Here is a 17064-nt window from a genome sequence, read left to right as displayed (position 1 = left end):
TATGTATACATGAGGGGCGGAGCAGGGTTGACTGCCATGAAAGGATTCAGTGGGCATGTGTTACTGTTTATTTTCCTGTTTTGGCTGCCTGAGGGGCTCCCCCCCACCCCGGGCCCCATTCTCTATTCAGAGTTCTGACATGAATCCAACCAGGTAGTTTGGCGGACTTACCCCATACATTAGTTGTTATGCAGTGTATATAACATGACATAACTACAGTGATGCATGCTTGACTGATTCATTTATATAAAGGGGGATGTCTGCAATGACACATGTAGACTCTAGGCCATGGTACATGTACAGGCAGTTCTGCAGAACCTGCTTCATAGAAACAGTGGGGTTTGGGGATTTTTCAAGGAAGTGAATTTGACGGCAGCTTTGAAAATGGCATGGGCCTGATAATAAGTTTGTAAATGTGCATGAAACATTTGACCAACTCTTGAAATGGATAAAACGCACCACCTTGCTTAGCAACAACCAGCTGACATTTTTTAGCAACAATCTGGTCGTAAACATTGTGGTATTTTTTGGTTATTCTCGAGAGTTTGGTTTTGTACTAAGCTTGTAATATCCCAATTATGGACATTCTGATAAAGAACCTTATGTTTATAGTTATCTCAACAGGTTTTTTTGGGTAGCCAAGGTTCATGACCCAGACGTCATTGTTCATTTGAAGTTCACTCCAATTAAATTTTGTGCAGAATGGGCAGAGTTTAAAAAGTACAGTGTATAAAGTCTAAATTTAACTTGTCAGGCACAGTGCACTACATGTACTTGATTCCAAAGTTATGTGGTGCTTGAGAACACGTTTCATCAGGGAAATGGAACAGTCTGCTCTGTGTTTGCATATCTTGACCTCTTGGCACACGAGATAGCTAAAAACCATGTCTGCAATGTTGCGATAATACACATTTGTAACGTACGTGTCTACATGTACATCAGTGGACAAATTGGAGATCAATTTATTCATTCTTGTCTGTGTAATAGAAGTTGGTAGGGAGCTTTGGTTAGGACTTCTGGCAAATGTTACAGCAAGGTTGAGGAGGAATTCCAGTTGGCCCTGATGCTACACTGTCTGTCAATGATTTAAGAATAATATACAGAAATCAAAACTTGTCCACAATGGCTTTAATGATTGAGAGAATTATGTTATAAATTTTGTTTCTGTTTCATGCTTTGTAGCAGGTTTCAATGTTGACATGCATTGTATGCCTGTGTGTGTATAAAACAGGCTCGAGCCAAAACCTGTGGAATTGTGAAGTACTGAAAAAGCTCTGGAAAGCAAATGGCTGTTGGATAATGAAAGGTCCTTGCTTGGTTTGCATACACATTTATGTACGTGGGCATTACCAGTCCACCGTTGATCAAATGCAAGAAAGGGTGGAAGTTTAGCATGTGCACGTTTCTGACCTGTGGACCTTATTTCATGTGTGTTTGGAACAGGAGTGCACACACCTGGGGTGGGGGGCTTTTAAGAAGTTGTGTCTGGAACTCTGTTGGGCATTTAACTTTTAGCATGCTGAACCCAATAATATCTAACAGTGGGCACTTTCTGTTGCATTTTATTGATGTGATCAGTGAACAAAAGGCCTTTTGTTCTAGCTGTTGGATTCGCTTGGGCTCTGAAGGCTTCACACTTGAATAGCTGTTGGATGTAAATTAGGGTAGGCAGTCAAGTAAAAGGGGCTACTGGATGGGTAAGTCTTTTCAAATAAATCTAAGTTCACCGCAAGGGTACAAAATCAGCTTTTATTGTGATGGAGACGAGTTTTGGCCCAATTCAGAACTTGGTGGTAGACAGGCCTACAGTGCTGTAGCCTCGGCTGAGTATGTTGTTGTTGCTATTTTGAAAGGAGAGTAATTACTTTGAATAACCTGGTCTGAATTCACTTTCTTGCATTTCTGAACATAGCAATAATGTAACGGATATCAGGAAAATCTGTTGCTTTGACTTATTACAGATATTATGTGTTATTCAGGACCACTTTTTTCCTACATTTGTCTGATTTTTTTTACCCTCCTTAGCAGCACATGGTATTGAGTCACTAAGTGATATAAAAATTGCTACGGGGATCTCAGTTTTGAGTTCAATGTTTTCCAGTACAAACTGCATGTCTGTAGTATCTAGCTGAATGGGATGTGTACAGCAACAGTGCCCTCTTGTGTCTTGAATGGTTGACATTTAATGGAATTGGAAAAAACTCAGCTTTGATTCAGTTTTAGCGAATAGACATTTTAGGGGCCCTTTAAGTTTTTATAATCTATTTCGTTGAGATGTAACTATAAATGTTTTGTTTGTAGTTTCAGAGGAACATATTCGTGGTTATAAATTAATTATGCGCATTAATGTAATATAAGTATTAAGGCTTTCCAACCTAAACACCACATTTCATTTACCATTGTCACTTAATGCCTCTTTTTTTACGTAATAAATTGTCTTAAGCCACAGGGTTGTTTTGGGTCCAAAAAAAGTTGTTTGTAGAAAACGAACAAAACAAAACAAAACAAAAAAGGGTATAGATACCTTAGCTGAATTTGAAAAAGAAGTCAGGCACCGCAGGTACTGACTCTTCAAAAATCATTTGCTCAGTTCTGGTACCATACTTTTGAGTGATACCTCTTCTGTTGCTGCACTCCAAGATTCTACTGAGGAGTGATATTGTCACCATGAATGGGACATTTTATACAGTGGCCATGTTCAAGTTTCACACGTGGTCTCCAGATCACACTTACTCATTCTAAGTTGACTGCAAAATGTGAAAATTGTGACACATATTTTTCAGTACCATCTTGCAAAAATTTGAATGCAGCTTTTGTTGGTAGAGCATCAGTAATTTTGATAAATATGTGATAGCATTGTAACCTGTTCAGACAGTCTCACACTTGAGCACATATCATGTTTCATTACCTGTATGCCTTGTCATTGCCATTGCTGGCAAGCAGTGAGACATTTGGTCACAGGATGTACAGCAGACAATCACAATTTTTCTGGACCCGAAATTAATACTTTTTTGGAACAGGTTGACCTGTTTATCAGGACAGCTCTGAGGATCTAGAGTCATCAGAGAAAATGTCAGGTGATGTTTTGTGTCGGTTTTCTGTCCGCATTCAGTCACTGTACTAAAAATGGCCTGTCGCAAGATTAAACCTGGACCTGTGTGTGTTTTGTCTGAATGGTTGTGTCAGTTAGAACAGTTTGTTGGCCGCAAAGTTACAACTCAAAGAAAGTTAAGGATCACTTTTTCTTAACTTGTTTTTCCGAGCAATGAGAGGGGTCTAGTTCTTTCATTTTTTGTTTGTCTAGATGGTGTTCTCTTTGGAATAAAATATTTAAAAACTCTTTCAAAACATCAAATGCGCATTTTCTCAAAATGGACAGTTTCAGGGAAAAGTCAGATGACAACTAAACAGTGGTCCTTAACTTTTTTTTTAGTACTGTATCTTGTGTTGGAGCTCATCCTTGCCAAATTGATTTTGGAATGATTAGGTGGGAGGTTAGTTGGGGGCAAGGCAGAAAGGGAAGCGTCGCTTTCAGGGGTTGCCTCTCGCAACATGTAATCTGACTAGTTCACCCAGCAGGAAGCTATGGCTTCAGTTGGAAAGGTTTCTTTTTTGTGCAAAGCAAATGATTTCACTTGAGCCAAGTGCACTGCATTCGACCATGTCGACTGCAGTGATACAGAGCAAGAGAGTCTTTCGTTGTCATGTGCACCAACGGGAAGTGGGGCTATTGTGTCAGTCCTGATGAAGGGCGTCACCAGTTTTCATCCCAGTATTAGATATTGTTTGGTTACAAAGCATCCGTTACAGCTGCTTATATGAAAACTGTTTTTCCTGTACAAATTTTCACAAAATTTGGTGGACAACAGCCATTTTTTCTCTCTTTTTTTTTCAACTTGGAGTGCAGTGCCAGTCATTTCATGCATCATTGACTACTGCCTTAAAATGACATGTATTATAAATCTCCCATAATCAATAAAAAATTATGTTCAGGCAGCTGTTTCCAAACCCAGACATTTTACCCCGCAAACACACCTCAGAATATGTTGCCAATAATTGTGTTTGGCAGACAGGAGAGAATTTATTGTGTGTGAAGTGGCACATAGCATTTTTTTTTTTTTTAATTGTGTGCTGAGTGTCTGGAACGGTTTATTGTTTGGACAGATGTATGTACGTGTGAGATGGGAAAACGTAAAGAGGAAGCTGCCGAAATTAGCAATGTTCTGTTGTTCTTGTGCAGCATGAACAGGATATGTTGACAGGTGCAGAGAAGCATGTGAACCGTTCAGTGTATGCAGTGCCCAGAATAGTTTGATGATTGTGGTTTTGTGCAGAAATTACATTGTAACTTCTGATGCTAGTGTGTGGTGAATACCTCTCGGTGTTTTTGTTGAGTATGGCAGGGTTGCATTTTCACTTTCAAAAATGGTAAGGCATACAACCCGCACATAAAATTGAAGGAAAAAAATAAAACATTTAAAAGTACAGCCCGTGCACTTTCCAAGAACTGTTTAACGAGCCATACAGCCTACTCAGTCTCTACATTCGGGCATAGTCTCATACTGTAGGGCACCTGTTTTCATTAGACATGGCCTAGTTATTCGCTGAAATGTGCTTCAAACTGGAGTACACAGTGGGCACCTGATGCAAATGCTCACATTAAATAAGTATACATGGGAAAAAATACAAAAATTCCCCAAAGCCTATGGTTTAGTTCACTTGTATGAGCCAGTTGTGTATACAGTCATTTTTTTGTCCAATCCATGTGGTGCCAATGAATGTGTTTGCTTCCACACTCAGCATGCCATCTAAAGCATGGCCTTAAATTTATGATGTTTTGATTGTTGTGGTTTTTCCCATTTCCATACAGATGATAGCAAAAGTCAAGAGACCAACAGCAGCCTTCACCTGTTCTTTTTAGCTATCCTAGCGCCAATCACACTTGTCTGCCTGCTATGCTGTTTAATTATGTACATACGCCAACGCAACGATCTCCTGATGCCTCCACTACATCACAGATCCCAAAGACTCTCTATGTCCACCCCATCTGATACCACACCACCAGTAAGTCAACAGCGTTCTCTGTCAACACTAATTCCCCAAACTTTATGCACCTGGAACCATTTTGAATCTGCCAAAATTTTCTTTCGGCAAACACCCTGTGAACTTACACTTCCCAGGGTCAATCATGCACCATGTGTAGTAGTAGTGACCGAGTTCTGTCTTCTTCAGTCCAACAGCATCATGCTTAATCACTGGTAGATCTTGATGGTTTGTATGGGATTATGGTTGGCAACTGAGGACACGCCCTTGCCACTATGGCAACATGGTTGTTGGCCTGTGCACAGAGTAATGGCGGACAACAGTTGAACCGAAATTTTGATAACAGTTTCCTTCATCCAAGTATCCACTGATTGGAGTGAAAAACCTTGTAATCTGCCACCCCAAGAGCAGTGTCCAAATGAGACCGTAAGACAGCAGTTTTCTGGTCCTCCAAAAACCTTTCGCTATTCATCATTATGGTCTGCACAGCCCACATAGATTAGTCCTTCCACTTCAGCAACCTTCCAAGCCAAGAGACTTGTTGGGAAATTTTACAGTTGAAATGGTAGGAAGGTTGTGACATTGTTAAGGGTGTTTGTGAAGGGGTTAAGGTCTGAAACATGCTAGCAGTCCTATGTACTTGCATTTGTATCCAACATTGCAGTTGGGATCATAGGACATACACAGAGAAAAGTGTCTCATGTTGTGTCAATGGGCAGCATTCTTGTTTAAGAACAGTTTGGCCCTTGAATATTTGACCTTACCAGTTTGGAAATGCAACCAAAATATTTTGAAGGTGAAGAAATATTCTTTCAGGAAACTTGTGAAAGGAAAAGAAAATGAAAAATGAAAAAACTAAAACCAAATCAAAATCAATGACTAAAAGTGAAACAGTCTTGCGAAACCAAAGGAAACAGGGAGAGAGTGTGGTGTGTAAATACAAAAAGCTATCAGGAAGGACATGAAATCGTTCAGTCACGGAAGTACGCAGCTGATATCTTGATCAGGGAATATCTATGGTCATTTCTTTGTGGTAAATGCATTTTTATGCTCTTGGCGATATTCACATGGTGGGTTGAGTTCATTGATTTCTTGTAGTTTGAAGTTGTGGCAAGTATTTTGCTGGACTGTGCTTAATGAGCAATCAACAGAAACTAGTCGAATTTGCTAAACAGTTTTTTTTGTTTACCAAAATTGATTGTCTGCTATTGGTTATTGATGATTTCAGCAAAGTCCAACTTAAAGAAAGTGTTTGCTAAAGCATCTTTGTTTTTCTTTACACCAGACAAGTGAACTGCCTCTCATGCAGGGCAGGCCTTTTTCCAGTGAGCAACAGCAAGAGATGCTGCGCCAACAGCGAGAGACTGTTTGCCGCCGCAGTGAGTCCACTGAGGACTACCCCTCCACGGTGGTGCATTATGATGAGGAAGCCCACCCTTTCATGAGAAGCCTAAGACTCTTTAATGAGGACGTTTGTCGGTCAGGGATTCGTGCCCCACCCAATCGGACTGTCTTTGACAGCATTGAGAGCAGCCTCAGCATGAAGCAACCACAAGCCCCACTGAAAAAGGTCTTGAAAAAGGGCACTGTTCATCGAACAGACACAACTAATCGTGCCGGCTCCCTAAGGGGCAAGCCTGGATTACAAGTGCTAGACAGTGAGACCAAGACGCCGCTGAAGTTATTAGATCCGGATTCGGAAGGACCGCCCCCATATCTTGCAGTTGTGAAGAAGCAACATCAGCAGCAACAACCTAGACCTTCTTCAGAGGTCCTCAATGTGTGTGATAGGAGCCAAAGCCACCTAGTGGCTGCTCTAAGTGAACCTAGTGTGCAGCGATCGGTGGTGGACACGTGGCCCCTGCCTCATCGGTCGCACAACGCTGCCACACCACCCTCAACGCTACCACAGGAAGCCCAGCCAAGTAGTAGGCATTCACCGCCCCCTCCACCCCTAGAGGAAAAAGAGGAAGCACAGTGTAGAAGGTGTGAATCCAGTGAGACCCGTATTGCATGACACGGCTGAAGCGTTTGCCACTCCAATTTAAAAACCCTGAGCACCAAGAAATGCTCAGAATCTATATGCAGCCTTATTACTCATAAATTGAAGAGGGCCGGTGGCCCAATGGTATAATGCTATTCGTATGTAATAATTATCTTGAAGAGTAGACTCGGCTCGTTGACAATGTGACATAAATAAGGGAGGGCTGGTAAGAGAATGCAGTGCATGTGAGGTTACTTAAGTTCAATTTCATTCTGAACCAACATGCGAGAAAGTAGCAACACTTGTACAGACTGATCCTCAACCACTCTCATTGGATGATGTGCAGGTGATGACTTAGTAAGGTAAGAATCATTTCTCGGAGATTTGCTGTCAGAGGTGGTCATGGTGTTGCTGACCCTTCCAGTTATTGCCTGTGATTTTGTTGACTGGATCAGTCTGTACCAGTGGCCTGTGTTGAAAGTCGTGTACTTGAGCATTACAGGCAATGCTTCCATTCAAAATGGGGAGTAAAATCCTCTGCTATTCCCAAATTTATGTACAAGTGAAAACTTGGGACTTGAAAGTAGAAACTTTGGCTTTGCACCATCCATGTAAACTTGTTTTGTCAATGTGATCTCACGAGAGCCTATCAGTCTGTTTAAATGGAAGTCGAGAGTGGAAAACCAGAATATTTTTACATTCTGAAAAGCGATCAGCTTAAGTTGGCCAGAGGTCACTTGCATGTGATCTTAAAACCACAAGAAATCTAACTGCTGTCAGTGTTGATTGCCTGCATTACTAAAATGATCCAGTTATGGAAGTGAGATAATGTCTAAACCATCAGTTATACTCATTTTTCTCATTTGTAAGCCGTTTGCAGATGTTCCCTCATTTCAAGAAACTTAACACCTTCCAGTTGCAGAATGAGTTGTGCTTCACTCACTGAGGATAAAACTCTTTTTCACCTCTTGATCCTATGCATGAATCATCTGAATGTTTTTGCCGGAGGCTGCATTGTCACAACAAATAGCATTGTGACCACTTTCAGTTTGTACCTGATGTCCTGGAATGGCTGTGGGGTGTCATTAAGCCACTCAGTGGCCCATAGGGTTGCAGATTCATTGCACACTTCTTCAGTGAACGGGCGACTGAATGTCCACTGGCAGATTGACTTGAATTTAGATACATGTTTGGCAGCAAGCATTGATACAGTGGTCATGTTCCACATACTAATTGTATAAATGCTACCACTCGTCTGGTGAACTTTGCTGTATGAAAAGCCCAAATGTCTCTGACATTTCACCTTGCGTTATCCTTGTATCCTGCATAAAATATCCAAGTATCCTGCTCATCTTTCACATTTCCTTGGTCCTTTCTAAAGTGAAATCTAATATTAATTTTAGAAATCTAAGATCTTATTTATCAAATGACCATTTTGCCTCATGGTGGTTCTTTATGAAGTCGTAATGAATCAAAAAGATGTGAAAATAGACTTGATGGGTCACTTGCCCTTGCTTCCGTAGATGATCGAAAAGGATGATGTCACATTTGTCACAAAAAGTCTGAGAAACATTTTTTTTTGTGGGGACCCTTTCATATAAAAAAAGCTGTCTTGCATCAATGTGCCTTTGCTTTGCATGCTAGTTCTGTCTTGTGTGATCTTTTGCGATTGGAATGTTGTGCTTTGTCAGAGACGAACACCATTTCAGCTCTGTCATCTTGTGAAACTGAAGGGAAGAACGCAAGGCTGCTGCAGCTGAACCTTTTGGGTCCACTGGCATGGGGGAACTACCAAGGGAGGCAGAGTGAGGCCTTTTGTAACATCCGCACTTGTACTGTAGCCTCTCCCCCACAGGTACACACACCCACACAACAAATGATCCCTTTCAGTGCAGCTGGTTGACGAGAGTTCACGAAAACAAACACAGCACTACGGTGCAGTCACGCACGGTGGAGATAAAGTGTACGTGTCTGTGCTCACGACTTCATGGCCGACCCTAGCATTGGAGGAAGGAAATTGCCAAGGCCATTGTATGAGCATTAGTCATGTAAAAAAACATTCTTTTGGCCGGAAACTTCAGGAACGTCAGTTTGAAGGGGGAGTGGGCCTAACCACCTCCAAAGTCTCCAGGTATGAAGAATGTGCTTCCATCCAGGGACTCAGCAAAATGAGAACTCTTTCAATGTGTTAAGTCGGTTAAAATAAACTGTATCTACCCACTTCATGTTCATCCAGATTTTTTTTGACAGGTTTAGTCATATTTCAGTCCCGTTCCCCCCGGGGGGGTCTCATGATTTACCCTCTCCAAAGATGAGTGAGCCTTCCCTTTCTGAACAGCCCAATTGCCCAGTGACTCATTCAATTTCCTTAGTTCTGTATTTCCCACATGCCTCTGAATGTCTTCACCCAGGAGACATTAACCAGCTAATACTTTGTCCTCTATTGCCCCATTTCTTAATTCCCCACCCAAAGAGTGAACAATGAATGAGATGAAAAACTGTTCCTTTCTCATCTCTGCCATTTATAGCACTCTGTAACCAATCATCAGGTAGGAGATCCATCTGGTGCTATCGCTTGGCTCTGGCCCCAACTAACTAAAACACTAGCCCAGACTATTCACAGATAGACCCCAAAGTTCCAAGCCCTTAGAAGGGGCTTTATGTCCAGGCCTATGTTGATCCTGAGCCAACATTGCTGTGGCAGATGCAGCCGTCAAGCCAAGCCCCTGGATGCATACTGGCCCCTGTTTGATCCCAGAGTTTAAAGGAGAAAAAACCCACAGACCTCTGCCCACATGTGGAGAGTTTCCTCAATGCTGGTGAGTTTGCTTCTGCATCTGCAACGTTTCCACGCTATTGAGAGAGATGCTGTAAGACACGAGTTGTCTTGTGAGTAAAGAGTGGTGGAAAAAAAAAGAAACATCCATGTTGAATGAGTCCAGGGTGGTGCCTCTTTAAAGGAATAACCACAATTTCCTGGTGGATTAAGCAAGACCCCTGCCTGCTGACAGGGACACAGCTGCCATACGCATCAAATCTATCCATGTGGTGATATTTTCTATCCCACTGCATTTCTGGATGCCGCTATGTGGCTGGTAGTTTACATAGAGGAATGCATTGCGTATGTGGGTACTTAGCTGCAAGATCTGTGGGCTATGCGGCAACTTGACCTGCCCAGCATAAAGACCTTAATGAAGCACAGAAGAACTATAGGGGCTCATGGGAAATAGCTGCTAGTTGGAGTTTTCACTGTCAACAAGTTTAGGGTCGGCAACCTTTTGTTGAGTTTTTCAATGGAGAGGTTGAGATGAAAGTTCTGATGCTCAGGTTAAGTTGGTATCGTATTAGGTATTGATGTGGTATGCTTGACTGTTTGTATGTTTCACTGCTGTTGAACTTCTCATTGCAATAGAATGATACTTAATAGAATCAGCAGAGGGAATTTTTGTGCTTTCAACTTTCTTGGACATTTTCACACCTTGTACTCATGTGGGTACATTGCCTACCAATGTTTCTACACGATTAGTAGGCATCTGACACAGCAAGTCATACCAAACTGTAGAAAGTCTGCATACTCACTGATAGCCGTGAACCCCAACAGTCTGCCATCCTGGAAAATTTTTATGATTTAAGGGTTTTACCATATTGGGTGCAATTTATTTGCAAGGAAACTTATTTGGAGGAAAAATTTGAATTTTACCAGACCAGAAGGTGCGCACCTCTCTCACCAGCCTTTCCTCGCAGGTCAGCCTTTTCTCTTGACATGGTCCGTTAATCAACATTTGAAAGATCTTGAAATCAAATGAGAACCTGTAGAAAGATGGACAAAAGTAATTGTTGTTGCATGTACAAAAAGTCTTATTATCCTGTATGTGTGTGAAACTCCCTGTTATTATTTTTTGTTCACTTTCTTGTGCTAGCAATATATATAATTATTTCCCTGAAAATGCTGTTGTTTATGTGTATATTAAATATTATAAATATGACTTTTATTTTGCTTTTTTTTTGGTTGTATATCATCAAAGATGGTACTATTTCGGGGAAGGAAGCCACATACTAAGCTATTCTTGCAGAGAAGAATTCTGTTTGAATTATTTATGACTGATTGGAGAGTCACACTCTCTTTGCATTGGTTTGGGCAAAACATCTTCCCCTTTTTGGGGGGAAATTGAATCAAGTACATTGTAGCTCCTTAAATGAAGTCTTCATTATAAGAAAACAATACATATATTGTAATCAGTGGTCCGACATTTGGGACTGATTTATGGATGGCGTATGCATGTTTGATCAATTTGTACAGTGCCAGAGGAAATTGATTTTTCTCCCCTTTGGGGGAAGTTGGGATAGTCATACTAAATGCTTTCCTTGTAGATGCTGGCCGTATTTGTTTCACACAGATATGGAGCACGATCAGCAATCCGTCATTGGTTTACAGAAACCAAAACTTGCCTAATGGATGGTGCGAACCAGCGTAAGGATATCTGATCGCAATCCAAATCTGTGTGAAACAAACTAGCCCACGGAGGGGCCCCAAGAATGAGCCTTAAAACTTACACACATGGTGTTCGGGTGAATCTGAGAGTGTGTATTTGATGCAGTTTTACTCTGCAGTAGTTCGCCATCTTGAAATGCTCACTTACTCCAGAGCTGTTCATAGAAAGAGTTGTGACATGAGTGTCTTGATTGTTGGAACCAAAATGGTGGATTATGCATCAGTGCACATGGACAGTTAGCACACCATGTTTGCGTGATGTGCTCCACACATAATGAATACCTATTTTCATTCATTCAAAGTCTGAAGTTGGCACTACTCTCTCTCTATATAGCTCTGGCTTAGTGGCAATACTGCCCTCCGATGGTTGGTGACTGAGAATATTGCCTCAAACATGTATACACTCCAGATGCTGTATATTCTTTTGTATGTTCACAGCAACCCTACTCTTATGGCAACCAGAAATAAGACGAAATACAGCGGGCCATTTACATTTTATTGTGCATCAGGATTCATATAGTGCATGGTTATAATGCAAGTGTCATTCCCAAAACATTGCATCGGGTCATCAGAGAGACGCGTCATCTTGACCGAGATAATTTTCCCAAAGTGCTGACCCACATCGTAAAAAACCTCCCAAAACACGTGATGTGAAAATTGATGGTTTTTGTCATGGAGGGGAAGTAAAGCTGTCAATCTGCATTAGAGTGTACAGATACCACATTGCTGTGGTTGGATGGCTAGAAAAATGTGCCTCCTTCACATTCCTGGTTAAGTTCAAATCACTTGTTAGTGAGAAATCAGGATAATTGAACTTTCTGATTACCTTATGTTTGATGCATGATGCTTCATTTGAGGGAGCCACAGTCGCACTGATGTTGCTGCCTACTCTCTCTCTCTCTTGTATTTAGCATAAACGAGGTGTAAGCTTATTGCCCATATAAAGTGCCTGTGATGTTTAACTCCCTACTTGGAGGGGGCAACTGAAAGGGAAAAAACTCTTGTGCCTTTTGTGCCGTTAATTTTTCATCTTTTTATGTGTGGAAATGGGAGGTGCGTCGGAGGATGTGCTTTACTGAAGAAATAAAGAATTCAGTTTTGAAAGATACAGTATTAATGAAGGCCAGTCCACGGGGACAGGACGGGGTAGAATACACGTAGAGTGCTTGTATTGCTCTCAAGCCTAGAGCATCATGAAATGGCACATGGGTTGATTGAAGGTTGATTGATTGAGTTTATCAGGAAATGTTGGGATAGCAAGCCAGAGGCAGCAGCCTTGGTAAGTTCCTGTTTTTGATATTATGATGCAGCTGGGAGAGGTTTGTGTATGCCCACTAATGCGTTCAGTATGAACTAATGAGTTCAGTTATGTATGATGCACTTTGCATTTCCTCAATTTCTTTTGATATAGGAAATATTGAGACCATAATGATTCAACACAAAAAGTCACACAAAACCACTCAAATTTCCCGTTGCTAGGCTATAGCCTCTTTGTAACCCTTTTAAGCTGAATTTAGCCCATTGCAGGTAATGCATTCAGGATGTTACTGGTGGTTGCAAACAAGTATATGTCTATTAAGGCATGGGAGATTTTCTAGTCGAAATTGTATGAGGTGTTATCACAAGGAAAGTAATGGAACTTCAGAATTTGTGAGAAAGTGTGATTTTTTTTTGTGGAGCAAAGACACCCAGATTTGTGGACAAAGTCTTCACTTACCAGGTCTTAAAGATTTACTGCAGTACCTGTTGCTCATGCTACACTCCCACCCCTTACTCGGTCAGCTTGATTTCCTCCCTCTCTCTCTTACCCATGTTTTCTGCTGCCCTGGATCTGCATTTCCTGATCTTAAAGTTGTCCACAATGGATCTAGATAAATAGTTCACGAATCCAATAAAGTTGCACTTGGGCCTGGCATACGGTGAAGTAGATTACAGAAGGAAGTGATATGAATGGCAGGGGCCTGTCATTAAAGATTCATGTGAATCTGGCAAAGGACCAAACTCATCCCCACCACATGTGATATATTTTTGTTTAATTTCCAAAGTGGGGCTGTGGTTAACATATAGTTGCGATTTTTAAAGTCTGTAGTGTAGGATTCCTAAATGGAGAGAACACAGAGTCATCAGTAGTCCTACAATTTTCCACAGAAGAGGGTCAGGGAGTCATCTGATGTGACATTTTAGACCCTTTAAGGCGACTGTGAGGTGAGGCCATGGGAAATTCCTACATCACAAGTAGTTACCAGTGCAAAAAGATTCCATGTATCGGAGCTTGTTTGGATGCTTGCCAGTTGGAGCATTCTGATGGCAAAAACATGAAAACTTCATCAGTTTGCATCTTTTGAAAGAAAGGTCAATCATTCAAAGGTGTAATGGCCAGTATTTTATTACTGAGATTTTTGGTGTGTTGATTTTATTGGGTGATAGAAGGGTCCTGTAAGCCCGGCCCTGTGGTGTTCTGGCCAATCACAGCCATGATTGATTTATGTCTGACAAGCATTTACAATGATCAGGGGTGTGCATGTATGGATGAATGACACACCATTGCAAGGTGCAGTGTTTAATGCAATGAAGGGGAGCATGTGTTGATTGCCCACCTTCACAGTAGGCCGGACTTTCTGGAAGTTGGTCTATTCGGCAGGGTATGCGACCTTACACTTTAGAAAATAGCCTCAAAATCAGATGTGACTGATTCAGCGCTTTCATTAAAAAAAACACATCAGTCCATGACCATACAAAAGTGAAAATCATGGTCTAGTCCCAACTTTTCCACATTTAATTGCTGAGTAATTTGGTTACCGTGTTCAATGCGAGAGGAATTTTCAAAAGCTGCTGTCAAAATGGCCAAAATGTCAAGGATCTATGTGCCATTTGATAAGGCATGTTGGAGACGTTCCAATTCCACACACACAACACTTCCCCATTTCATCTATGTGACTGATTTTATTTCTTGCTCTGCTTGGTGTAAGACAAAAAAAATGTTTATCAACGGGAAAATGTTGAAATTGAAGAATTTATTATATCTATGTGCTGGATTGTAGTATCAGTGAGTCTTCTTTGTGAAGAAATAAAACTACACACTGCAAAAACAAGTGTTGATAAAATGTTCTTGTAACCATAAATATAAACAAAAGTTTTGAAAAGTTTAAAATAATTGCAGGGCTTGAGCTGATTTGAATGTGTGGTTGTCATCATTACCCATTGAATATGCATGCTGCTTCACAAGCACATCTGGTTAGCATTTGAAAATGAATAATTGAGTAGATAATTGCATAATCATGCATATTCATTAGCCATCGTGGTGAAGGATGAGACCCAAGTTCGATACATAGGCATCCGGTTATTAAAACCTATCTTCTGTCCACAGTATTGCTTGATCTAAGCCAGTGCAGCTTACTATGAAAGGGTTTTCACAACTAAAAGGAAAGTACCAGTGGCAGGTTTCCCATGGCTTGGATGTCTTGGAGTTTCAATTTTGCTGTAGCAAGCTCCAGTGAATAGTCTCAGGAGTGTGTGCTAATCATGTGACTTTGCTCTTTGCACTTTGTGGATTACAGTGCACGGGGCATTCAGCTAGGGTTGATGGTGTGATTATTACTTGTGATCTGCTCTGTTCTCCACTGTTGGCTAGTGGAAGGCACCCCGGCCCAGTAGTCTGTATGAAACATGACGGAGTTAAGGACCTCGCAGTCTTGGGAACGTATCTGTGGACATTTGAAGTTTATTTATGACATTTGTAATTACCAAGGGAAACGATGCTATAACCACCCCATTTTTAAAACTGTATTAGATTGAAATCAAAGAGAAACATAAGCAAAAAGTGATGATTCCAGCTGGTATGCTATGAAGAAATGCATGACATGCATTGTCAATAAAAAAATAATTGTTTGGCAAACTATAGTTTCAAATGCAATGTCCTTTTAGCCACTTGGTGTGGGTTGGTGGACAGCCCCAAACTGCTCAGCAATAAATAAAGCTCTGGACTCGCCCGACAGCAATTTGTTTAGTGTTAAATTAACTTTTCGTTCCAAATAACATTGTGGTTTTCCTTCTGTATGAACATCTCAAACTTGTATGCGGATTGTTGTGTTCAGCTTGAGGTCTGTGAAGCACGGCAAGTTTTGGTAAACTTCTTTCTGCTCTCTGCTGAGGACCACAGCAGAGGACAATTCTGAAAAAGAGTGCAGATCTAATGGAGAGGGACTTTCATCACCTTTTGCTACAGCAGGCATTTAGAGCAAAGCCAGCATCCGCGAATCCGTAACTGAATGTTAAATGCACTGTCCGTGATAAATGCCCTCCGCTCTCCCCCCCCCCACTAAATGATGAAGACAACTTATGGTTCAACTTGGACCGTGTTTAATCAAAGCAGTCAATACAGATGGTGCGTAGTTAGTGCTGGGTCGAGGTCAACCAACATCCTAAGGAAGAACTCTGTCCAATTCTGCCGATGATCCCCTGAGATTTTCTTTCTTTCTTCCCAAGATGAAAGTGGATTAGGGAGTGACAAAGGCATTGCTGTGCTATAAAGTTGTTAAGAATCTCACAAGGAAACATAACCTGCTGATTTTTGAGCTCTAACGAGTAACAACGGGAAAAGGGTGGAGACTGATTGTAATGTCTTTGCTTATTTGCAACCACATATTCAAATGGTGAGGAGAGAAAATTGACTGAAAATTTTGTGGACCTTGGAAGAAGGAAGTGTTTCATTCGAGAACCTTGTCGTTGAGTTTAATATGTCACTGGCAAGAAATGTCAGACATGTCAGGTAATATTTGTTCACCCAGACATCATGTTTGAAGAAATACACATTTTTACCACAGTAGGAGTTTTGTGCAGTGCTTCAGTCACTCTAGAACAACCAGACCACAAAACAGTGATTTCACTATGCCGAACAATCTCAGGTGATAAATTAAAGTAGGGGTTCAAAGTAGCTACCTTTGTTGAATTCAGATCATCTAAGCAAGAAATTAATGTTTTACCACATAAAACTGACCAATTAGCGTACTTCTATATAATCAACAGGTTGTTCTGATTGGCTAAAAAGAAAAAAAAACACGTTCATTTTGCCCTTGGTTTGTTTGGTTGATGTGCAGTCTGTGCATTAAGCCAAAAACTCATATAGCACAATGGAAAACAATGGAAACAATACCAAAATGCAGACATTCATAGACTAAGCCTAACATCAAGTACAGTGACGTCCTTGTGTCCTGTATGAATCTGTCCTTACTGTCACGGGGCTTGAATTATGTCACCTGTGTTCATTTTATGTTTGGGTTTTTTGTCCCTCTTTCTTCTTTTCCCAGATGCATTCAATCGTTGCTTCAGAATATGATGTATGAAACCAGTGTTTTCAAGTTGTGTGCATTTTGTTTGAAAGTGAAAAGCCTTTCCAGTTATGCACTGAAATGATTTTTAAAAAGGGGAAATTTCCATCCTTCACAAGTGAATTGTAGGCAGCTACATAACTGTTAAAAGTGTGAAGGAAAATGACCCCAAACAACAGTCCAAACCCAGCATCGCTTCATGGGCCTTTTGTAGTCAT

At 41.0% G+C, this 17064-nt stretch overlaps 1 protein-coding gene across 1 annotated transcript in view; it reads left to right on the top strand.

Moving 5' to 3' along the window:
• LOC147798904 (uncharacterized) overlaps positions 1-15414 on the top strand; it is a 90757-nt gene extending 75343 nt beyond the window's left edge. Inside the window, exons 5-6 of the mRNA XM_087137967.1 lie at positions 4871-5064; positions 6329-15414. Coding sequence (XP_086994093.1) covers positions 4871-5064; positions 6329-7060 — 926 coding nt within the window. The 3' untranslated portion in view covers positions 7061-15414. The remainder of the gene's footprint in view (positions 1-4870; positions 5065-6328) is intronic.
• Positions 15415-17064: the final 1650 nt, after the last annotated feature.

This window comes from Acanthaster planci, linkage group LG06, assembly GCF_054643075.1.
Source record: "Acanthaster planci isolate LZ-2023a linkage group LG06, COTS_SCS, whole genome shotgun sequence".
NCBI classification, from domain to species: domain Eukaryota; kingdom Metazoa; phylum Echinodermata; class Asteroidea; order Valvatida; family Acanthasteridae; genus Acanthaster; species Acanthaster planci.
This window is presented reverse-complemented; position numbering and strand designations above follow the sequence as displayed.